The 25,689-nt window shown below is 35.2% G+C and overlaps 2 protein-coding genes and 1 long non-coding RNA gene across 12 annotated transcripts in view; 1 reads left to right on the forward strand and 2 right to left on the reverse strand.

Annotated features, from left to right (window-relative positions):
* Nucleotides 1-25,689, forward strand: part of Appl (amyloid-beta-like protein) — a 137,827-nt gene that overhangs the window by 92,235 nt on the left and 19,903 nt on the right. The gene's annotated exons all lie outside the window — the stretch shown is intronic.
* On the reverse strand, nt 4,568-6,861 carry LOC106620101 (uncharacterized). Its single transcript, XM_070110205.1, has 3 exons — nt 6,704-6,861; nt 6,366-6,480; nt 4,568-5,000 (listed from the first exon to the last, which is right to left on the reverse strand). Exons 1-3 carry the CDS (start codon nt 6,825-6,827, stop codon nt 4,829-4,831), a joined length of 411 nt encoding a protein of 136 aa, XP_069966306.1. The 5' UTR covers nt 6,828-6,861; the 3' UTR covers nt 4,568-4,828.
* Nucleotides 15,126-25,689, reverse strand: part of LOC118680296 (uncharacterized) — a 93,524-nt gene continuing 82,960 nt past the window's right edge. Inside the window, exons 4-5 of the long non-coding RNA XR_004975805.2 lie at nt 16,019-16,237; nt 15,126-15,502 (exon numbers count right to left, since the gene is read on the reverse strand). This is a non-coding gene — a long non-coding RNA (uncharacterized lncRNA). The remainder of the gene's footprint in view (nt 15,503-16,018; nt 16,238-25,689) is intronic.

Raw genomic sequence — 25,689 nt, forward strand, 5'->3', positions numbered from 1 at the left:
TGTGTACAAGCATTTGCATTTTTATTGCTGTGCAAATCTCTGCTAATACCCATCCTTAAGCCACTTATCGATTGCCAGGCGAAACCCTAGCCAAAAAACTAATTTGATTCCACACTTGGCTATTTGACTATTTGGCTGCGCTATTGCTTAGTTGGAGATTTTGAAAAATTATCGTAAGGAACTAGTGCATCCACACGCAGGCAACGTTCCAAAGATATGCATACATACACTTACATATGTATGAATGTACACGCAATGCTAGTTGAGTGAAAAAATTGCTGAAAGCACTTTAAGCGTTCATGTGTTGGCAAATCCAGTTTGGCGCTGGTGTTTTGGGTATTATTCTATGAGAAGGAGTGAGAAAGTGCGTATAACAGAATGTTGTGAATGGAATATTGCAAATTGCAGTAAAATAAACAAACCAATTATTTAAAGATTTTATATCATATACTTTTTTACAATTCGAACTCTTTTCGAAGATATAATTTTTCAATATTTCAAAGTTCGATTTTAGCACAGAAATTTCCTAAAACTGTTATTATACTGTTGGAAAATAAAAAAATCTTTTCGAAGTCATCTTCGAAATTTTTTTAAAAGATTATTACTGCTTCGAAAATAAAAATTATTTCGACAAAATTTCGAAAGCTGACATTGCTTTGTAAGTTGTTACTATTTCAAGTTTTTACTAGTACATATTATGTCAAAATTTCGAACTAATTTTGCAGTTATCAATTTTCGATATTTCAAAATTCGTGGTCAGCATCAAAGCGTTTGTATTTCGACAAAGCTTCGAAATTGAAGGGCTTTGACAATTGTGCTTATTAAATCTCTAACAATATATAGCTACCTTACTAATATTCGAACTATTTTCGATATTGTCAAATTCGAAGTTAGCATCAAAATTTTAAAAAATGCTACTGTTGCTGTTGGTTATTAAAATAATTTGAATAAATACTACTTTTGAAGTTATTAAAATAATTTGATCGAAGTTTTGAAAATGGAATAATTCGAAAATACATACAAAAAATAATTTCAAACATCTGAGTGCCAAAAAAACCGAGAAGCACAGCTGGCATTTAACTTAAAATTTATTTGACCTAAACTATTTTCGAACTAGTTCTTAAGTCACTAGTTTAAAACTACTTAAATTATGTGTCATTAATTTAATGGTCAAATATAAAATTGTCGCCACCTCCTTCCATCAGCCGGACTCAAAATTAATGGCTGTAATATAATATACACACATTTGAAGGTGTGTCAGTAGTGGTACTGATAGAGGCTATATGTCTAAAATGTGGCAGATAGCGCCGTTGGTGGCAAAGAGGGTGCTAATATATTGAGTAACTTCACGTGCCTTCTCGCTATGCATTGCCTCGTGCTTCACACGCTTCAATTGTGTGTCCTCATGTGTTTGTAAATGTGTGTGTGCTCGTATAATATATGCGCTTCGGGCGTGTTGGCCATATTATTAAGCGTTTGTGGACGCATGCGAACGTCACAAAGTTTCAAAGCTCAACCATACTTGGCTGTTGTTGTTCATTTTTGTGCTTTTGTATGTATTTTTTGACAAATAAAAATGTTTTTCAGCATTTTTTCGCAATCACGGCAGCTTTTATAAATTTTTTTACCCTCCGCCTCAAGTCTTGCTTTTTTTGTGTCATACGCCGCTCCCGTCGCACTAATGGTCACACTTCGCACGCGCATCCTTCACTTGTCTCAATTTTAACTACATTTTTTCAGGCGCTGCAGTCAGCGTAAAATCCTTTTTTACACCCGCTTTCCATCGCATGCGCTTTGCCTTTCCTTTCAAAGCTGTTCCTATATTCTCTCGTTCCATTTATATGCTTTTTTCTCACGCCCACACGCTTCTTCTCACTTGGCCTGCTAGTTGTCTGTGCGCTGACCCACCATGGCGTATGCGTGACATTTCGCTGCAATTTAATTTATTGCATAAAATCAACGAAAAATTGCAGTTGTTTGTGCGCATTTCTTTTACATTTACATATATTTTGCTTATATTCAGCGTTTATTTAACCATTGCACGGTTTACGCTGACTCTGCATGCAGTATTTAAAATACTGAACATTTAGTCAGCAGAATGTTTGGTCGTAAGCAGAGCGCTTGAAAGAAAAGTGCATTGACTTCATTAGAGATCTCTATTGAACTGTTTATGCTGCGCAACCATTTCAAAAATTTTTACTAAACAAGTTTTCCGTTCCTATCGACTGAGCAACGGCCTCTGGCTGACACATTTTTCAAAAATCATATATTTCCCATTTGTAGGGCGATTCAATGTAACCAAACCCAAATTTTTTTTTATTTCGAAATTTTGAATTTTTAAATGTTGAAATTATTTGAAATTTTTAAATTTCGAAATTTTTAAATTAAGAAATTGTTTAAATTTTTATACATCGAAATTTTGAATTTTTAAATGTTAAAATTATTAGAAATTTTTAAATTTCGAAATTGTTTAAAATGGTTAAACTTCGAAATCTTGAGTTTTTAAATTTCGAAATTATTTGAAATTTTCAAATTTCCATCTTGTTTTGGTAGGTCATTACTTTTTAGCTGAACTCACGCAGCCATAGCGCTGTCTACAGCCTTAATTAATGTTAACGAATCTGCACAAGTTATCTGGTTTTATCAACTTTCTCAATTAATAGCTGTCAATTAACATATAAATTTAATACACTTGCTTCATTAAAAGTCTACTTTTAATTGTTTACTACGAGCTTTATACTTTTGACACGCCTAACGCTAAGCTATTTCCACACGCAAACTTTGTGCACTTCTTTAATTTACCAAACTCTGAAAGTCTTACCTTGCATGCGTTCCACAAAAAACTAGTCTGCTACCACAAGACGTCGCTCAGTCCAGTGATTGCCAGAGAATGTTACTTGAGCTTTTATCTTTACTTACCGCGCAGCTCAGCGTTACTTGACAGCGCTCATTTATTTTTCGCACAATCCTTAGCGCAACTTCTTGGTGAATACTCGGCTCAACGCTCTTCATTCATTCGTACCCACTTGCTTGCTGCTCTTACACACCCGCTCATCCGCTCACTGTGCTGTGTACGATTATTCTTCGCATAATTGGCCAACTCTTCGTGCATTTACCTGTCAGCCTGTTTTATTGCCTGTCAGCCTTCATTGCACACAGTGTTTATAACCGCGTAGTCCGCGCGTGACAATTAAGAAGAATTACAAAAAAAAAATGTTTTCAAATTACACAATGCCCAACAGCAACGTGCAGACGAAATTGCCTTGCTTGCTACATATGTAGGCTTTTGTGGCCTCATCAGCGAAGACAATGCGCAAACTCATTTGATGCGCTTCATTACGCTGGCAAACGCATAGGGGCGGCGGGCGCTGCAACTCAAGCGCATAAAAGCATAAAACTATAATCGCACACACACACACACATACGTGTTATGGCTTGCTGTTGCTGCATGACAGCGTTGATTCGCTCCTGCGTTGTCTGATATTTTGCATAAATTTAATTAAGCGGCAATGTTGCTCATACGCCTCGCTGCACCGTGTTATTTCGGCTTTTATGCGCCGGAATGCACATGGGCCAGCATGCAGGAATAACGCTTGCTACTTGCATATATTAACAACAACAAATTGCCTGCTTATTGACATTGCCTATAAATAAGCCATCTTCTGTACGCTGCTGCTTTTTGGCCCAACTTGGTCTGCTTGCGTCGCTTTTTAATCAAAAAATACTTATTATATAATTACAATGCGAAATACTTTATAAACAAAGGCAATCTGTCATATGTTCGCGCCACTGCTTGGGCTTTAACAAATTATCAGCTGGGGTCAGGAGGCTGTTTACACTTACCATTCATTTCGAATGAGCGCAAAAAGTGTTAAAAAAACAAGGTACAGCCCTTGTTATTCGGCGCCGATTTTTGCTCAAGTCTTCATTCTGCGCGCAAATGTTAAGATATGGTCGTGCCAAGCTGGGCTTGTGAAAGAAAATACCTAAAAATGGTTGAAGCGTTGGAAAATCCAGTTTCTTCAATCCTTTCTTTGGCTTACTTAAAGAGGCTGCAGTCGCTCATTTCAAATGAGAGGGTGGCGCTGCTGACTTTTGCTGTTTTATTGCACACCCAGCTGATCATCAGCTACACCAATTAGTAGTACAGTTGGGCGAACAGTATGCAATTGACTCATCCTGTCTTCTCTTCTGCAAAAAAAGCATGAACACGCAGCTGCCGCTGCTTTTTGCTGTCTTCTCTTTTGAAAAAAAAACACACGAAGCTGCGACTGCGCTTTGTTGAAGAACAGGTGTTGCGGTACTAAAAATATGTTTAAAAAGTTTGAAAACTGCATACTGAATAGTGCTGCCCATCCAACACCTATCCCGATACCTATCAATACGAGTCAAACCTGCTGCTTCGCATACATACTGTGACTCTCTTAACGAGTTGCCACAAATGCAGTTTCCTTCTATTCCTAAACTACTTTCAGGCCTTTGCCAGCACATCTGACTGCCGATTAGTAATAAGCACAGTTGTTTGCTTATTAATCACCACCATATGCTCTCCAATCTATGTAGTCACTTTGTTGTTGACAATAAATATGCTTTTGTTTATTTCTAAATCTAAGCGAAAAATCTAAGCGACACAAATGAACCATACTAAGCCTTATCAGCACTAACAACCACCAACGTACAGCCTAAACTGCAAACGCAAGATTTATCGCTTGTATGCGCTCAGTGCGCCAACACGTCTACGCGCTCACGTCCAACCAGATCATTGATCAACACCCTCTTGCGCTCCCACTCTCTCCCGCTCTCTCGTGCGCGCGCTGCTGCTCTCCAGTCAGCGCTTCAGCTTGTTCTGCTGCACGCTGCCGAAGGCGTCGCGCTCAATGTAGTACGGCGAGCCGTCGGGCTTCTTGCACTTGTAGCGCAGCTTGCAGCATTCCGGGAACGGTTGGTCCATGTGCATGCGCTCGCCGTTGTTGCAGTTCTCGATGCGTAACCGGCCGCAACTGCAATGAATGCAAAGAAATGTGACACGACAATTAAATTAATGAATGTGCTGCTTTATAGCAAAGCTAAAGTATTTACTTATGTATGTGTATTTATGTATATTTATTTAAGTGGTTGTGTGCGGCAAAGAAAAATTGAAAGTTAGCGGAAAAAGTGCAGTAAATAATTGAGTTTTCTGTGGTATGTTTGTTTAATTGACTCAATTAAATAATTTCATTAGTGATAAGTGCACTCTTGCATTGCACTTTCTGGTATGCTCGTATATATATGTACGAGTATGTGCATAAATATTTGTCTATCTCTATATATATATATATATAAAAAGATTTTTTTTCATTTCGTACTCTGAAAAATAGTTTCTTAGACAAGTGTAGGAAAATCGCTCTAAATAGGAGCAACTAATTGTAACGTGGAGGTCTCCGCCTTAGAGGTTTTTTTGGTTTTTGCTAAGTAAAAAAAAAACTACGTTTTCGAAATAATTTATTGCAAAAAAATTAAAGCACACGGAGAAGTATTTATGAATAAAAATTAAATACGAAATAGTTTGTTTACTTCAAAAATATTTTTTTTTTGTTTTGATTTAACTTTTTAAAAATGTTTTCGCTTATTGTATTTTTTGTTTGAAAAAAATATTTTTAACCACTAATGAAGTTATTTGGCACTAAATAATACTGTTGATTAAATCTTTTTAACATAATATATTATTTTTTTTTAAAACTATAATATAAGCAGGGTTGCAAATTTATTAATTAAAAAAATTTGGATTACTAATTAAATTAACCAAAAATCAAAATTTAATTTTTAATCCGGTTGTTTGAATTAAAAATTAAATTTTCTATTTTTTATGCCAAGATATAATATTTGAGATTAAAAATTAAAAACTTAAAAATATATTTTGTTGATTTGAATGAACGCTAAAAAATGTTAGTTCTAAAACAGATTCTTTCTTGTATTCCTAATTACATATATGTTTGAGATTAAAATTTTTATTTTTTATTTTTCAATTCAGTGGTTGATATTAAAAATAAATTTCTAATCCGAGTTGTTGGATTAAAAAATTTTTTTTTTTTTAATTTTTTATGTTTTTATTATTTTTTTATTTAATTTATTTTATTCCGGTATGAGGTATAAAAAAATTTAATTCAAATGTTAATTCAATTTTGTTTTAATGCATTATTTGCAACCCTGAACATAAGTAGTATTTATTTATTTATTATTACTATTTTTTTTATTTATTTATTTTTTTTTAACAGCCGTTTAAATCTATTAATGGTTATACAAGTTTTTCGGCATTTTTCAATATTCCTTAAGTTAAAATCATACATTTTTAATTAAAAAATTTTTCCCGCAATGCGCGAACTTACCCCTCAATAAATATTGAGCCGTCCTCATTGCAAGTGAGGCGCTGACACGGCGCAATACCCAGATTCACGCCAAGCTTCAGCTCATCGCCGCGATAAATACATTTGCCCGGGTTATCTAACAAGAAAGGGTTGAGCAATGAGCAAGATGTTGCGAAAAATATATATGCCTAGCGTTAATACGAACACATATAACACTTAATTTTTCTAAAAGTATTTTTTAGTTGTATTTAATTGCATTTATATATATATATATATAAATATAAATATTTTTAATTTTTTTTTTTACTTGATTTTTGCTACTTGAACTTGCACTTTTGTAGCATTTGTTTTTCACACACCTGGATCGGGCGATATTAGACCCGAGTACGCCTCAGTGGTGCTGCTATGCAGCAGCAAAAACACCAAGGTAACGGTTAAAAGCAGGAAACTTTGTAAAAACGCACTTTGCCGTGAACGAAACATGTCGAAACTAAATTGAGAACTGAGCTGAGCCAGCAAGCGCTGACTTGCCTCAAGCCATGCTTCAAGCGCTGGCAAATGAAAATAATGTAAAGAGAGGTTTAAATCGTACTTAGCTGCGACGTTTGTAGCTCTGCAACTCAGCGTGATAACGCTGCTCTCTCCCATGCTCTATCGTTACTTGGCTTATCAATTTTTAGTTGTTTGCTGCTGTTTATGTGCTGAACTTGCACTTGTTGTAGTAGAATCATTTGACATACTATTTGCTATAGTTTTCAATATTTTCTTGCTGAAAATATTTAAATTTTTTATTATGTTTTTTATTTTCTATTTTTTAACTTTTATTTTCTATTTTTTTGAATAATTTTGCCAACGAAGTTTGTAAAACCCAGATGAAAACGTCGGAGAGCCTATAAAATATATACATAAATGATCAGCATCCTGAGCTGAGTTGATTTAGCCATGCCCGCCTGTCTGTCTGTCTGTCGTATGCCTGTATATATGCGAACTATTCCCTCGGCTTTTGAGATAACGATCTAAAATTTTGTATCCGTACTTTTCTCACTAAGAAGCTGTTCATTTGCCGGAACGGTCGATATCGGACCACTGTATTATATAGCTGCCATACGAACTGAACAATCAAACCCACGTCCTTGTATGGAAAACTCTTTCATTTGACGAGTTACCTTCACGAAATTTAGCATGAGTTATTTTCTAAGGCAGCTATATAAACTCCGAAGCAATCTATCAGATCAGATTACTATATCCTATAGCTGCCATACAAATTGAACGATCGGTATCAAGTGCTTGTAAGGAGCCTTTGTATTTGTGCAGGGTATTATAGCTTTGGTGCAACCGAAGTTAACGTTTTTGCTTGTTTATTATAATATTTATTATAATCATTTTATTTTTTATACATTTTTTTTCAATTTTTTATTTTGTATTATTGTTTGTATGTTTGATTGTGTACATTTCTACGCGGTTTCATTTTCATTTTTCATTCTGTTGTCGCGCTGATTTGCATTTATATTGATTTGCATGTAGTTATTTTGCCTTTTATGCCACACAATGGTATCGCTCACACTCACACGCGTGTGTGAGCGTCTGACTCGGCAGCGGTCAGAGGTTATCGTGCCGTTTTGTTTGACAACGCCATAGCAATGCTGTATACTTGGAATTTGAGTTTCACAGCGCCTACATACACATATTTGTGTATTGCATATTTGTTTTTGAATTCTGCTAGAAATATTTGCAATAAATTCTCGTTTTGATTGCTTTATTTCACTCTTTCGCTTTCGATAATGTATTGTTACTCTACTCATGAGCATGCTCTCCTATAAATTCTATAAATAGTATGTATGTACATATATATGTTTATATATATATATATTTGTACTATATAAATATATGTAAATTAATATTTGCTATTTGTCTGCAATAATATTTATTTGATTGTATTTTATTTTTATTTTTGCTGCGCTGGTACGCTGTTCAGCTGGCCTGTGCGTAGTTTACAGCTCTCGCCGCTTATTGACCATTTTCTATGAATGAAAATTCTTTGTTCACATGACAGCCTGCTCTAAATATATTTACGCTCATACGCGCTAACATATTTACGTATTATTGTCGATTTTCGAAACTTGCCTGCGTGCGCCGTAGTCGTCTTAGCTTCGCTAAAGCCTACAAACTGCCTTCACTTTTAACCTTTGCTTACGCAGCAATAACAAATCGTTCGAATTTTTCAATAGAAAAATAAGACAAAATCAAAAACTTTTTGTTTTGCTGAGGTGTTTAACGAAACTTTCGCATATTCATGAAGCACATTGAACTTATTTGAAAATGCGAACACATTTCTAGAAAATTTTTCAATGTTCTATAACAGCAGCGCATTGGCGCTTAAGTCAATTTCGTGAAATTTAGAACTGCAAACTTTTACGCCGTTTTAATTTTGAATTTTTTGAGCTCTCGATTACTGTTTTGGTGATTCGAGCAGTTGCCACAAAAATTTCAAGAAATTTTTTCTCTGGCACTCAATCTGCAGAGTGGACCGTCTTAGTAGCAGTACACCGTTGTACCGCATACGTAAGGGACATGAGAGTTGGTAGTCGTTTGCAGCGATTGCTGTTGTTTGGCGCTCACTCATAATTGCATGTTTTTGAAAATTTTGCAGAATTTCAACAGAAAGATGATTTCGAAATCGTTTTCAACACATAATTTATTCTACGCTATTACAAAATCATTTTATTTGCAACGCTAAACATTCCATAGCACACACACACCCCGCACACAATTGATTCATCGCTTGTGCCCGTCGCTCGCAGTGTCGCAATAAATCAAAATTTATATTTCCGAGATTATTTTTATACACTCATTCAATTATCGTTGAAGCGTTCCATATTTACTTTGCCAGACACACACACACACACACACATGTAATGTATTGTAGCAGCATGCAAAGAATGAGCGCCTATGTGTGTGTGTGTGTCGGTATTTATGCCGACTGCTGTGTTTGTGTGCGTATTCTATGAGCTGTGTGTCGCAATTGTGCTAAATTTATGCGCAGCAGGTCGACAAATAAACAACAATCACAACAACTACATGGAAATATATGTATATTGATTGAACGTGGAAAATACCAAATTTGCTATGCAAATACTTTTATACTTCTTTATTTCTCGGAATGCTCTGATTGGTATTTGCAACTTATTATTAACAGCTTAGACAGTTGAGGGTGTTGGCAATATTTCAAACGGATTGCTTGGTCTTTAGCTGGTAGAGTAGAAAGCAGGTTGCCATATTCGTCAACCCCAATTGAAAGCACAAAAAAAACCGCTGCTAAGCCTGCTCACAGCTGTGTTTCATATAGCATAAAAGGGTATAAAAAAATGTGTAACTCGATTTTGCTCGATCAGTTTGCATAGCAGCTATATGCTATAGTAGTCCAATCTGCATAATTTGTTCGAAGATTGTAGCACTGCTTTTGGATAATAATATGTGCCAAATTTCGTGAAGATACCTCGTCAAATAAAAAAGTTGTTCATACAAGGACTTGAGTTTGAATGGTCAGTTCGTATGCCAGCTATAAGCTATAGTGGTCCGATGTCGGCGGTTCAGACAAATAAGTATATTCTTGTGCAGAAAAAAACATGAGCAAATTACCAAATCGTAATCTCTAAAACTACGGCGAAATTTCGTGTATATGCAGACGGACCTGGCGACAACAACTTCAGGGTTTAACTAACCAAAGCGTACCGTTTGCACTAAATTTCTACATTTCGTTGGCTGTTCCGGTCATTCGTAATCAGAAATACGAAGTTAGTTCCGTTACTTGCCAAGCTTCATCAGAAGAAAACATATCTATCAAATCTAACCTAAGCTAACCTAACCTCTAGGGCTGTCAATATTATAGCTTAGATGTTACAAAGTGTGCCTGCCTGTGAAGCTTGTGCTCTTCAGTTTTTATACAGTAACGATTTCAACACTTTCATATATTTCTGACACAATTTTGCGCTGAGAATATGCTAAAATGTAATACAATTCAATCAGAGTATGCTTGCACGCTTCCATAGCTTGACTAAAACTAAATTTCATAAACGCAAAAAGGTGAAAAAAAAATCTCTGTAAGAATTATTCATGCGAAAATGTTATTTTAACACAAATATTTTTGTGAAAAATATCAAAAAGGAAATGCTTGTGAGCAAGAGTAAACAAAACTATAACGGAGTTCAATGTCAGTGCGCTCGACGGACTTGCACTTGAACAAGTGTGTTTGCTTAGCGAAGTTCATGAGTGGCTACACGCACACTCGCACAAACAAATTTCGTTTGTATGCCTGTATGTGTGTGTGTTGAGTGGCTACTGGCCGCTAGCAAGCAAAGCAATTAAAAAATTGTACAACTAGTCGTTATTTATTACTCAAGGTGCCCACGACTAAAGGTGAAATGGCAACACTGCCTGCGCATTCATCAAACAGTAGTTTTGTAAATACATGTTAGCATTCGTTGTTTCTAAATTTTGTAGCGATGTAGTTTTTATAGCCCAAGTTTCCACATCACTGAATTGAAAAAGCGTCGCAGCCCCCTCTCCGCAAGATAATTTATTGGAACTTCGTAAACCTGCGCGTGTTTTTAAGGTGCATAACCAGTTATATAATTGAATCTTACTCACAAGTTAACTAAGCAACTATGCTACTACTTTAGACTACTTAGCCATGCCCAAACGTTGAATCGTTAAGACCGGCGAACACTGAGTGAATATCAGATATATAGTAACAGCGTTACTTTGAATTCATCGAAGGAGGTCACCGCATACTCTGATCAGTTGTGGTACTACAGTCGTGGATCGGATTGCGCCGAGCACGCTAAACTCTGCCAGCTGCCTCCATTTTTTGCGAAGTCACACTTTTTTCTTCCATTAGGTGCGTTGTTGTTACTGTAGCGGCAGAACTCTGCCGAGTTGACAGCCCTTGGTCGTATAGAAATCAGAGTCCGTTCCAGTTACGTAATACCGACTGTCGTGGGAATGGTTCTTTGGGTGCGTGAGTGCCCTTGCACCCTTGCGTCTCGAATCGAAGGAGCTGGAGCATCGTTTTCATGCGTACGTCTATGTCTAACTCCTAACCAACGATATCGTTTGATTGTTAAGCGCTTAACTTTAACTAACCATTCGTCTCGGTTTGGACAAGACGAAACGAGTCATCGAAAATTGGGCTCAATGGACGGACCATCTGAGATATAGCCGCGGCCTACATTTGAAAGAAATAATCTTCAAAAAATAAATACCAAGGAATTTTCTTTTGAATGATAATAAACATTTCTCATTAAATTTGCATTTTCTTTTATTTTTTTTTAAGTAGCGAACATCGAAATGCTTCACCCTATATATATTGCCATACTTTATCGTTGATTTTCACTTCTAAGACCGCGTAGGAAATTGTGTGCTCGTCATGCAGTCGACTTGTTGCCACTGTGACACTTCACGGACCAGTTGTGAACTAGTTCCTTATCTCAAATCAGTCTCATTTTGTTAGGTTGTGTGTGCATATGTCACCGTCATACAACATTTTACGTCGGCTTCGGTTCACCAAATATACAGCGTATTTATTTTCAAGCGCGCCCACACGCAAAACATTTTAGCCACACAAAAGAGAGGAAAAAACAAAGCGAACTTTATGCGCAACTGAACTCGTTTACTAGTAGGAAAGCATTATAAAAATTATATAAAACAAGTATGTTATTTGCGCGCTTAAATACACCTTTGCACTCACAACTGCCGCTTTAAATAGCCACGTGTGCCTGTTTCAATGTCAAGCGCTGTGACGGCGGCGCAGGACGTGCTCAAGTATTCTGCGGCGATTTCGTCGCATTTATTTTGCACAATGTCATATTTCGCTTTGAAGGCTTTATTTATTTTCTTTTCATTATTATGCTTATTTTTTGTTGTTATGATATTATTTTGTTGTTTTATTTCATTTAATTTTTTTTCTTCTTTTTTTTCTGCTTTTGTGCTCTTTTTTCACGTAAATATTACGCAAATGTCGAAGTGACCTTAGCAACGCAGCAAACATTGAAGAAAATGTGTCACAAGCAAAAAATGTGTCACAAGCAAAGCAAAAGCCAAAGAAAAGCTTAAAAAAATATATATAAATAAGGATGTGCGCCACTAGCTGCTGTGAGGAAGGATGTGGCAGAGGACATGAGCAATAATGTCCGGAAGTTATTAGCAAGCCAGGATGTGCGTCAAGCCTAGAAGATGCTCATTGAACGCTGAGCAAAAGACAAGGTGTATGAGGTGACGTTTTCTTAAGAGAAGCGAGCGCAAGTGTTGCTGCTTTTGAGCGCACAGTTAAAACAGACATTATGACATGACATAATTTGATTTTGATTTATGCAAATGGCAGTTTACACACCTGACCTTCACTGAAAACATCATTAACACTAATAAAGGAGAGCCACTCTCGACGTAATCTTGACTTGACTGGAGGAAAGTTGGAAAATATTTATGCAACAACAAAAGCAAAAAAATACTAAATATTATTAAACTTAACTGTTTCGCATTATTTTCTAAAAACAAAAAATATATATAAAGTTATTTGTAAAAAAGTATGCATGGAAACCCTGTCTTAAGTTTGATGGAAATTCAATGAAATAAAATCGATTTTTTTTCAACTGCAACAAATGTAAAAGTTGTATTTACTTACCACCAAACCAAAGCAACCTTAGCTTCATATTTTTTATGCCCTACTCTACCGCTGGTGCCGCTTACCCACACGTTTGCAGCAAACAAAAACAACAGCAAGCACAACAAACAGAAAACGCTAGATAATGATGTTGCCCTACGGCGACGCATAGACTTGAGCCCAAGCGATTGAGCTTATATGTTCTGCCTAATGCCCACGGACTTGCTTACATTGCCTACATGACATGCGTGTGTTTTTGTTGTATTTTTATTATTATTTACTCATACATACATATGTATACGTATATACTTGTACATAGTTTTTGATCTGCTTGGCCTGTGTCACCGGATATGCCATCAAAGCGCTCCACACAAGTGTAATGATGTCTTGCATTTGCTGCATGACTCGCAAAGCCGCGGGGCAAGCACAAACACACAAAGGCACACATGCATAGCTACACTCGTGTGGGGCTTGTCAATGAGCCTGGCTTTTGAAATGTAATTTTTTGCATTATTTGCTACAGTCACACTCACACACATATATGCTCAGGCGTTTATGCAAATGATAGCTGCCTAACCAGCTGTCATGCTCTAGCCATGACACCACTTAAAAAGAATCCACAAGCTCACAAGCTTTTCTGGCATTAAAAAGTCATTTTCAATCATTAGTCAGCCACAAAAAGCCCACAATTCGATGCAAAGCTGCTTGAGGCTTTATATTATATTACTCTCTGCAGAACTACGTAGCACTGAAGCGCCGCCTAGTCTATTTTTTAAATTCTGAGCGGGAATAAAGCTTCAGTTTTCGGGTAATTTGGTATTTGAAGTGTCTGCTAGAAAATGAAAATGTGCGAAATGGTAAAGTTGTGTACTCTTATTAAGTATCAAAAGTCTCGAAAATGTTCCCCCAACCTATTGCACGGCTCTCTCAGCACATTTTTAATTTTCTAAAATTCCTAATATAAATTTTCTTGTGCAAGATTGTAGCCCACACGTTTCTGCAAATTTGCACGTTTTCGATTTTTCTCTACAACTTTTAGTTTAAAAGTTATGAGAGTATGCAAAGGAGCAAAAATTGAACAACGGAAACGGACATAATATGTGGAAGGATGTTGATATAGACCGGGAACCGGAAATTACATTATATCTCCAGAAGTTGTAAACCGGAAACGAAAACATGCTCATGAATAGGAAGTTTTTATATTACGCAAAATAAAAGGTAAGGGCGTACCTACTATGAGACCGGATATATGTATATGACGGGAACCGGAAATGAAAATTAAAGTATTGTATATCCTGTTTGTTAAGTTGCAACGGAAGTTGTATTCCGATAACGGAAATATTTTTAACACAGGAAGTATTTTTTTTCTTTAAGTACTTCCTGTATAAATGCATCAACTGCATAATGGCAGCAGCTACTTAAAAGGAAGCAATTAATCTTGGATTTCGGATTAAAATTTTAGGAAATCAGTCATTAAACCGATTTAACGTTTCCGTTATTTTTCGTTTCCGACACTCGCTATATATTCCACTTCCTTTTTTGCGCCTTTACATATGCTTCGTGATATTAAAAGTTCTTCTATACGAGCACATTTCCGTTCATCATCTATATCATCGCATTTCCGTTCCCCGGTCTATATCCACCATATTTCTTATAGTTTGTCCATATACGTTGTGCCATTTTTGCTCCTTTGCATATGCTACAGCGTCAGCAAATTTTTGGTGCCTCTGCTGTCGCTGCAGAAAATTGCATTCAATTTGGCAGCGAAATCCCAGATTTCTACCAGGTGACCAGGCGTCTAGCAAGCAACCGCCGTATATAAAAATGCTCATAACTTCTAAACGAGCAGTCGTAGAAAAAATCTAAAAAGTGGAAATTTGCAGAAACGCGTGTACTATAATCCTAGCCAAGAAAATTTATATTTGGAATTACCCCAAAATTTTGGAATATCAAAAATGTGTTGCAAATCGCTGGTTTTTATAGATATTATGCGAAAAATGCATAATATTTTTTTTATTTAGTTGCAAAAAATAGTGTTTATACTTACGTTGACCTATGACGCTTCGATTTATTTACTAAGTTTTTCAATAAAACAAATTTTTTAATAAAAACATCACGTTTATTAATTATGTGTTTTACTTGAATGGTCTTATACACCGCATTGTAAGGAGTGGTTTGCAATTTTAATGCTTAAATTTCAGAAGAACTTTCTTTGTTTTAGCGATTTTTCAAGTTTTCAGTCTAAGTTCAAAAATAATTCAGCTTCGTCGTCGAATGAAATTCTTCTTCTATTGTGCTCGTAGTTTGGTAAATTGCCATATAAATGAATATTGGGCGTTGTCGTTAGCACATTTGCCAATAAAGTGTGTCGAATTTCCTTGTTATTACTTCCGCTTTCATAATTGATTTCGAATTTAGCCAAATTGCGTTCACAAAAGGTTAAGTGAGGCTCCGTAAAGTAATCGACAAAGGCGCGCAAGTGACCCAAATTCGGCGTCACCTGCAACAAAAAAAAAAATTAAATCAAAGAACAACAACAAAAGCCGAAGCGAGCGAGTGGCCGACCCAGTAAAGCGCAATAAACAGTTTAACGAAAATGGCTGTGGCAGAAAGTCGCTTTCTTGGCTGCAACACACAACTTCCGGTGTGCCGAAAAGGTGTCGTAAAACTGTCAACAGACCACAGTAAGCAGATCGAGGGCCCTGCATGCCCAATACGTACATATTTACTAATTTGAATTTACAACAACACATACACGCTTATACCTACACACACATGCATAGCTGCTCTACTTTTCGCTTACTCTATATTTGGAGTACAATCAATTTCCAATCGATACTGCTGGTGAGCAGTGAATGAGTAAACAGGTGAGCCTCAAAGGCGCCCGCGACTTTCTGCAACGTTTGAAACAAAAAATTTAAAAAAAAAAAAGTAAATTTACGAGAATTTCGAAAATGAAAACAAGCGGCGCCTTCGCTGCGCGCTTTAAAGCCCCTTGCCTCAGGCGCATACGAACCTTTTTCCTTTTAAAGGTGAAATGGCAGACACTTTTGCTTTTGTTGTTGCTGACCTTGTTGTTGTAGCAGCACGTGTTGTTCGTTTGCGCCGCCGTTGGGCATTCGTTTTCGTTTTCCCATTGAAATTTCACAGCGTCCTTTTGGCTTTCACTCACATGGCAGATACACTGCACTCGTCCGCACGCGTGTGTGTGTGTGTGTGCGCGCTTAACCGAATTCTGCGAAGAAACAAAAATAAATACATAAATTAATTAATATAAATTGAATTAATTAATATGAATATAACGGTGCTCAATGCCGAACGAAATTTGATTATTTAAAGCGAAAATACCAATAAAGTGGCAACACCAGCTGCTATGGCGGCATACACAGAAGACAAACAAACACATATACTCCTATATATACTTCAAATACACCGAAATGGTGTAGCAAAAGAGAAAGCAAACAAGCTCATTTACATGTTCCAGCTGCCAGCTTGGTAGGGTTGTCATTTTGCAAAACAAATTATTTTTCTTTTTATAAAACTTTTATTTGTCTGGGGAGCGTGGCACAGTCAATTTTCTATCTGTGATGTGAAATTTTATTTTATGTAAAAAAACAGGGTTGCCAATTTCAGAAACAAATTTTTATGAAATATGTGCCATGATGCAATTTTGGTGTGACCACATATGTATGCAATAGGATTGCCAAACTGTAAAATTAAATTAAAATTTATTTTTTGGTAATTACTAAAACTTTAAATGATAGAAATTTTTTAAGGCAATTTTTTCTTTAAACTTCAGTGTTTTGCTGAAGCGGGTGTAAGCACAATTATTTTAGAGTTGCCAACATATCATTTTTTTAATGTTTATTTGCGACTAAAACTTTAAATGCTAAAAAAAATTGTTTCTTACTTTGTTCGGTTAAAATTTTGGGATTTTTGCGTGTCTAAGCATAATAATTATAGCGTTGCCACATGCTAGTTTAATTTTTTTTCTGAAATTTTCCAAAAAACATAATTTGGTTTGAAATTTTCATTACCTAAACATAATAATTATAGGGTTGCCACATTCAAGTTCAAATGATTGTTTTACTTAAAATTTTCCAAAAAAAATTATAATTTTGGCTAAAACTTTGACGGTTCGAAATTTTCATAGTTAATTTAATTAGAAACAAATCAGGGTTGCCAGCTTTAAAAGTATTATATTTCACTTTTTTACAATCACAGTTATGTTCAACTAAAAATTAAAATCTTTCGCACTAAAATTATGAAAAAAATGTTGTGCATGCATACCCTAAAAAAATTGTGGCAACCCTGCTGCACCCCCACAGCTGTTGCTATTATTTCGCCCCTCCTAGGCGGTGCCTGCACAACGCACCCGTTTGCATGCTTGCACAAAGCAATTTCCTTTGACATTTCGTTCTCATTACAACACACACACACACAGGCATACAGACGCAAATGCATTATTTAAGCGAAAAAACAACATTGTAATGAAAATGTAATAATAATTGGAAGGCCAACAGCAAAATTGAATGCAACAAGAACATTGCAATTGAAGTACAAAATGCATTTCCTGCGCACAACAGCGACACACAGCCATACACACACATGCATATGTGTTGCTGCATGCAAATAACTGCCGGCGCATGTATGTGTGCGTGTGTGTGTGTGTGTGCAGTGAAATTGTAAAGCAATAAATGTAATTTGTATTGAGTAAAAAAAGCGAAAGAAAAAGCATTTAATTGAAAACAGTTGAAACACGGTGTATGTATATGCTTGTGTGTGTGTGGCAGCGCATTGCAGCAAAGCGAGGTTATGCGCAGCGGCAAACATGTGCAGCAATTAAAATGACGCCAACTAATAATGAATATTTCTTTAAGCGCGAAAATAATCATATGAAAAATGAGAGATCAAAAATACTATATAAATGTAATTAATGCGCTAAAAAGTATGCAACAGTATCTTATACACGCCGCATACAGCCACATATTTATATAAGGAAAAGCTATGCATTCGTTATAAGTGGGAAAAATTTACGTTTTATAACTAAAAAAAAAAACATATTATATTAAAACGCTTAAAAAGTAGTCTGTTCCCCAGTTTAAACACATATTTAGTTAAAGCATATATTTTCTTGGTATTATCCTAGTTTACGGCGCTATGTACGATATTTTTCTAAATAAACTGCAAATACCAAAATTCAATTTTTTGCTGTGCTTGTAGCACCTGCATTTTTACAAAACCTCATAGCATGTAAAATATATTTTTTGTTAGAAAAAAAATCATATTCAAGCTGTGAACTTGTAGTATAGCACACAGTTTGTTACCATACTGAAAAAAAGCTTAAATTATAAAGATATGCTGATGAAGATATGATGCTGATTTCCAGCGTTTGTTTCAATACTTTTTTTTAACTAAATTTTTCCAAAATTCAAAACTTAAATTTCTTGCTGCGCTTGTAACCCATGCGTTGCTATATAACCTCATAGTTATAAAAATCTCTTACGACAGTTGATTTAGCGATTTTTTACGCTTTTCTTAGCAATAGTTGTTTTCTACTTGATAGCACATGCTATTTTGGTGAACCGCTGAATTTTTACTGTACCCTGCCTGCCATGCAAGCTGATATCGCAATTTTCATTCAAAAAAAAATATAGTCTACATTCAGGCGCAGAAACTAAAATATTGAAAAAATTATATTTTTTTCACAATATTCCTGCGCTGACTATCAAAACCGCTCACATACCAATTATTACGCACAAAATTTAAATTTTATTCCTTTTTTTTATAAATTATTATTTGCAAATTTTAAATATATTTAAAACCCATGTATACATAAATTTTTTATGCCAACAACAACGACACTCTTCTACTATAATTATTTTACCTCTTTTCTACTATTTTTTCACGCAAGTAAGTCATTATTGCATGCAAATTATCCGCACTTTGGCTAGAATAAATAGTAACGCGCGTTATTAACGAAAAGAAAAGCATTTTTGCATTTTTAATTTTTAAATTTATTTTTGTTATTTTTTAACTACACTACTCGAATCAATCACTTCACTTTCACGGCTTTGTTCAGCTTATTTCTTCCACGCTCTATTCGCACTCAATCAAGCAGGCGCATTGCCACTTTTTTATACAGTTTTATTATCTAGTCAATTATTGCTGCCGCCACCGATTCTTTTCACCGCTCGCTGCTGCAATACCGCATGCATAAATATTTCAGCTGCAGCGCAAAAAATCACACGTCAGCAGCTGTCAATTGCATTAATGAAATATTCACAACGCTAAATATCGTGTTTGTGCGCCTAAAAGTATGTCAGCAAGTGTTTTTTTCACTTTTTTGCGGCGCTTTGTCGAGTTTTAAGTGTATTTTGCTTTTTGCTTTTTTTTTTTAGGAAACACAAGCAGGCTGACGGCTCCATAAATTTCAATAGTGCCGCGCATAAATTTTATGATTTCTGCTTTACACTCATTGACATGTTTGTATTTTTGTAACATTTATTTAATAATTGATTGCTTATTTTTATTTTATTTTACTATATATTTTTGCATATTTTTATTATAAACTATTTCGTTTTGTTATTTATTGATTTAATTAAGTTTTTATTTATTATTTTTTAATTTTTTATGCTTTATTTTACTTTGTATTTGCAGCACCGTTGCCGCGCACTTCAGCTGCACATTTAATTGCCTTATAAAATGCCACTAGATGTCGCTGCGCCTGTCAGCAGCCACAGCAGCATTTCAATAGCAACAACAACAATACATATCGAGTCGCAGCTGCGTGGTCGCATTGGGACCCAGCCCCGCGCGCTGTACGCCATTGACTCAGCAGTGCTCTCGATCGCGCCGCGGCTGCTGTTGATAGGCAATTGATTGCAGCGGCGCGCATGCAAATTTCATGTGGCAGCAATTTGTTGTCGTTATTGCGTACACAATGATTGTCTGTTTTTAAGTGTTTTTCATTGAAATTGATTTTTATTATGCGCACATTTTTCCATTTTTCCATTTTTGTTTTGATTTTTGCATTTTTGCACACACTTCAATTTCGATTTGCCAGCTGGCTTCCCCCCGGCTGTCACTTATGCTGACAATACTTTACGCTGATTCCCTCCCATCAGTATAACTGTATACCCTTGGTAATGCAAAAGTAATGAAATATTTAATTCACTAACAAAAAAAGGCATATTTAACGGTATATATTTGCTTTTAATTGAAAACTTAATTGTTTACTTTACTTCCTCAATTTATTTTGTACCGGAAAATCGCTATGAAAGCATAGCAAGCGCGGCATAACTCAACGGAAATCAATTATTTACCGTTTATTTGAGTTAAACTTAAATAAAAGAAAAAAATTGTAACAAAAAAGAAACAAAAAGTGCCAATAAATGTCTAAAAAATTAAATTCCATGCATGAATAAATGTATAATAAATTTTAGCGGTCACCGTTTATTAATAGCAAATGCCCTTCATCCTAAAGGTAGGCTACAGTTTCTCTAAATATATTTTTATCAAATTGATATTATAGTTTAATCTGCAAAAATTTATGCCTTGACAAACTATCGCAGACTATGCTTATATGTTTCTAGCATATACTTCACCATTTTTTGCTAAAATTAAAATAAAATAAATTTAGCATACCTTCGCGCTGAGCGAAAAAAATAATTTTTCTTGAGAATGTTGTAGTGGGATACAGAATACGCTGTAGAAATGTGAAATGTCTGACTCATAATAGGTTATATACACTTGTAAATATTAAAAAATAATTTGTCTTTGTTTATATATCGAATGCAAATATATTTGATAAAACACTTCGAAAATTTTAAACTTTTCTGGCAAATAGTTTTGGAAATGTGTGCGTATATGTAAAGTTTTTTTAACTTGGTATAATCGGCTCTCAAAATTTTAAACACAATTTTCCCGAATCCTTGTTTGCAGAAACGATTAGCTAAATTGAGCCGAAACAGCTGAACCGCTCGACTGGAAATTTTCAGACGACCTTCTTAGATATATTTATCAGGTAGTAATCGGAGGTATAAGGTTTTCGATTATAATTTCGATTTTTTAAGTCACACTAAAGTGTAAATTGTTTTTATACAAGCCGCCATTTTGTCTAAGATAAAAATTTCGACTCGTCCTGCGATTATTACCTGCATTCGTCTATAGTAATAATAAATGTTTTTGCTTTTTGGTAAATTACTTGAGAGCACTGTAGTGAGCAGGCTTTAAAGACAGAAAAGCACTTAAACAGACAGAACCACATAAAGCAAAAGCCTAAATATTAAGGCAACATATGGCTGCATAACTGAGGAGAGCGGTCGACCAGCGCCATGAATAGTGCCCGCAAAGAAGACAGTGGCGAGAGAGGCAAGGGAATTTAATGAGCAGCGAAGACAAGTAGTTGAGCAAATAGAGCCTCAAATGGGGAAAACTAAAAACTGAATAGAGCAGTTGGCGCCTTTGCTGCGGAGGCTGAGGATCCGATTAATGGTGGAGCATGCAATGTATGGAAGGAAAAATAGAAAATCGGTCAGATGATGGCGACCAACAAGGGAAATAAGTTATTAAGGAGTCAGTCAATTAGGAAATAAAGAGCGGCGGGTAGAGAGGCTTGGTGAAAAGACGCCACTCCCCATGCAAGTATAGCAGGATTGACCAAATGAAGAAGTAAAGCACAGAAGCGTAGTGAGAGAAAAACGAGATAAGAGATAAACGATAACGGCAGCGCCGGAATAATCAAGTGGAAGTGCAAAATAAGCAGAGAAATAGATTAAGCAGCCACAATGGAACTGCGGTATGCACGTGCAGCAGTGTGTGCCTCACGGAACATGACAGACTGTGCACGTTTGAGGAACATGGCTTGCATGCATAGCCAGCTTTTAGGCGCATACCGACGATGAGAAAAACTAAGGCAACGCCATATTTGCGAAACTTTTTCAGCTTTTTCAAGCACATTAAATTTTTTCTGCCCTACGCTTGTCATTTCGACGTGTCATTCCACTCGGTTTTCTTTTTCGGTTGTGGCCTGGGCTTAGCGTTCGCCAGCCGTTGCACTAACAACCACTGGCAGCCACGGTGGTGAAGATAATGGCTGTGCTTGCGCTTTAGTCTCGGTTTTTCTAAATGCCGTAGCATGCTTTAAGGCGCGCGAGCCTAAGTAGCGCAGCAGCAGCAGCGGTGGCGGCGCTTAATGAATTCACTGAGTTCGGCATCATTTAATTACGCCACATGACGACCCACACGAACGCGTTAGAGCGGGGCAGGGAGATGAGCGGTTGGCGCATAAATTAAGCAGACTTTTTGTGTTGTTGTTTTCTGCTATTTTTGCGCTGAACAAATGGTTGTAATAAAGAAAAAAATGTGCGCCGTTTAAGCAGAACAGCTAGTGAAAGTTCGGCTGGGATAGTGAAAGCTGTGCGCGTGCGGAGGCGGAAGCGAAGAAAGCTCACTGAAAGTTGCGAAAGTTGCTTCAAGAAATAAACTTAAGAAAAATGGGATTTAAGCTTTAGGTATTACTTTGTAACTTCAAAGCTCTCAAGGAAATATAGTAAAATTTTCTATTTTTGAAAACCTTAAAACATAATAATATAATTATTGTTTTCATAGCAGATTTGGCGCTTTAAATATTTATGAAATTAATTTTTTTATCTTTCCTATAAAAACAAAAACTTAAAAAAAAAAATAGCAACTACAAAACATGTACTACTTTTTTTTTGTTAATTAAAATATTATGCAAAATAAGTTAAAAATGGAAAAAAAGTAATAATAATGAAAAGAACAAAAAGAAACGAGAAATTAATTAAAATTTTAATGTATAGAAAAATAACGGGAACTAATTAAAATTTGAATTTTTTTGAAGAAATAATTAGGAGAAGTTAATTAAATTTTTATTTCTAAAAAGAAAATATTATGTAAAATTAATTTAAATTTTAATTATTAAAAGAAAAATTAATGAGAAGTTAATTTAGATTTTAATTATTAAAAAAAAAATTATTGATTAATAAATAATAACAATAATAATAAAAAGAAAAAAATATGAGACATTAATTAAATTTTTTTTATTTAAAAAAATAATAACAATAAATAAAATAATGAGAATTTAATTAAAATTTTAATTTTTTCATTTTTGAATTATGATGTCATAATTTCTTCTTTTTTTATTATATTTTTAATTTTTTTCTTTTTATTGTTATACTTTAAATACTAATTAGAAATTCATTAAAATTTTGAAATTATTTAAAATTTGTGTTTTTAAAAAGACAAATAACGGAAATTAATTAAAATTTTAATTTTTATGAAGAAAAAATTATGAGAAGTTAATTAAATTTTTATTTCTTAAAAAAAAAAATTATCATAAATTAATTTAAATTTCAATTATTAAAAAGAAAAATTACTGAGAAGTTAATTTAAATTCTAATTTTTTAATTAATTTCTCTTTAGTTTTTCTTTTTATCACTACTTTGTTAAATTAATTTCGTTGCATTAATATAATTAAAATTCTGAAATTAATTAAATTTTTTATAAGAAAAAACAATGTGTAATTACAATAATTAAAATTTTAATTCTTTAAGAATTGTTAATGTTTTAATTATTTCTCATAATTTTATTATTTTATTTTAAATTTATAATTTTATTTTTTCGATATTTATTATTATTTTTAATTTAATTTTAAACTTATATTTTAAATATTTGAAGCCAAACAAAAAATAAAAAACATAAATTCAAAAAACAAGTTTCTATTTTAATTTAAATAATTTTCGAAGTAAAAAAAATGAATAAAAATAAAAAGTCTAAGTTTTAAAATTTGACTAAGCGTTAATCGTTCAATATTTTGAAACGGGAAAATTTATTTCTTGTTCTTAAAAAAATTCCACTCTTCACAAAAGATTACAAATTGTGTAGCTATACATTTAGTTTTTATATGTTTTCATGGTAGAATAATTAATTTTGAGGTTAACTACCACTTTCTCCCACAAATTCAGCTGTCACTCACTCAACTTTGCCACTCCCACCGCCCACAACTCTATTAGCATTTTTATTATAGACCACAACGCAATACAACTCTGTGATTGTGCCAAACTTTCGCAACGTATTATGCTTTTGTTTAGCTTTTTCCGCACGACTGCCGTTTGATTTTTTATTGCCAGTTTTTCTTCAAGATTTTGCAACAATAACAACCACTTTTACTGCGCTTTAAATTTCGCAATTTTTTCTACATTTTCTCATGCACTTTTTGTGGCTAATCTCGGAAGCACACACCCATATACAAGCATATAGCTTGCGATTTTTTGCCTCACTGAGCGCTGCTGCACACATACACGCACACAAAAAGTGCTTAGTAGTAACATATATATATATGTATATATGCCTCATTTCGGCTGAGACCCGCACTGCGCTCATTTTCCCTGCACAAATTTGTGCTTGTGTGGCCGCCTCACTGGCTGCCTGCCTGCCTGCCCGACGACCCAAATGTGCCCTGATGCAGCAGAATACATTTGTACCGCAAGAGCGACCACAGCCCAGCACACAGACACACACTGATGTAAATATATATAGCGGCATTGCAATTTCTTCGCTTTCAACTGACAGCAGCTTTGTTCTGGCCCCGCTGCACTTTTACCCGGCTCCGCTCTACAACTCAGCTGCTTATTAGCGATTTATACACGTTTTTTTGGTTTTTGCAGTCTCCAAAGTAGCATGTTGGGCTAATGAGCGTATTGCACCTGTCCAGAGTCATTCAAATCGCACGCACACACACACATATGCACACGCGTGAAATATAGTTGTAGGGTCGCATACACACTCAGCCTCGCACTTCACTCCACTCCGCCACTCAGGCAGCGTTCCTTACACGCTGACCCGCTGCTGGTCCGTACGTGTATGCTCTTTATAAATATATATGTATATGTGTGTGTGTGTCGTTGTGTGGGCGTATGCGCATTGTTTTTGTGCATTGCGTACATTCTTTGTTGCTTTTGTAATAGTCTTGTCAACAATGTGTCCTCGCTCGCTGTTGGTGCGCGTGAATTCATTCCACCAACTGGCTCGCTACTCACACCGCCTCGTATGTATACGAGTACACACACACGCACATAGAAATTTCAATATCCTTCACATTTAGTCCCTACCTATGTGTTTATGCGTTGGTATAGACTTTTTCAATAAATGCATGTCACATGCAGCAAACGCTTAAGCACACATACACACATGCATACAGCGACCAATTTAGCCAAACACACACATATATATATACACAAATGCATATGCAAACATATTGCTTATTCGATGACTGAATCCTGCCGTTGTCATTTTATTTTTATTTCACTTCTTTGTTATTGTTTTTATAACTCAGCTCTATACACACACACACATATATATATATATATATATTTGAGTACATATAAATGCATGTGTGCGCTGCAGATGACACAAAGTGGTTAAATGCGAAATAGTTCAAGTGGATTTACCTTGTAAGCACGCATGAGTAGACAACAACTACAAGCGCATACAAACAAACACACTTCAACTCACAATGTTGAAACAAAACAGCACACATACTACAATATTATATACGTACATATGTTTATGATACGGTGTCCGCTATTTGCCAAGTTGCTTTTTTTTATACCCTTAACAGCGTATATTAAGTTTGTAATACCCAGAAGGAAACGTCTGAGGCGC

Source organism: Bactrocera oleae, chromosome 5 (genome assembly GCF_042242935.1).
Source record: "Bactrocera oleae isolate idBacOlea1 chromosome 5, idBacOlea1, whole genome shotgun sequence".
Lineage (NCBI taxonomy): Eukaryota > Metazoa > Arthropoda > Insecta > Diptera > Tephritidae > Bactrocera > Bactrocera oleae.

Excerpts from the sequence above, each read along its gene's own strand:
- LOC106620101 (XM_070110205.1), bottom strand. The coding sequence starts at position 6,827 with ATGTTTCGTTCACGGCAAAGTGCGTTTTTACAAAGTTTCCTGCTTTTA. Across the intron at positions 6,481-6,703 it reads TCTAATATCGCCCGATCCAG|ATAACCCGGGCAAATGTATT; the intron begins GTGTGTGAAAAA and ends CTTTCTTGTTAG. Across the intron at positions 5,001-6,365 it reads GGCTCAATATTTATTGAGGG|TTGCGGCCGGTTACGCATCG; the intron begins GTAAGTTCGCGC and ends CATTCATTGCAG.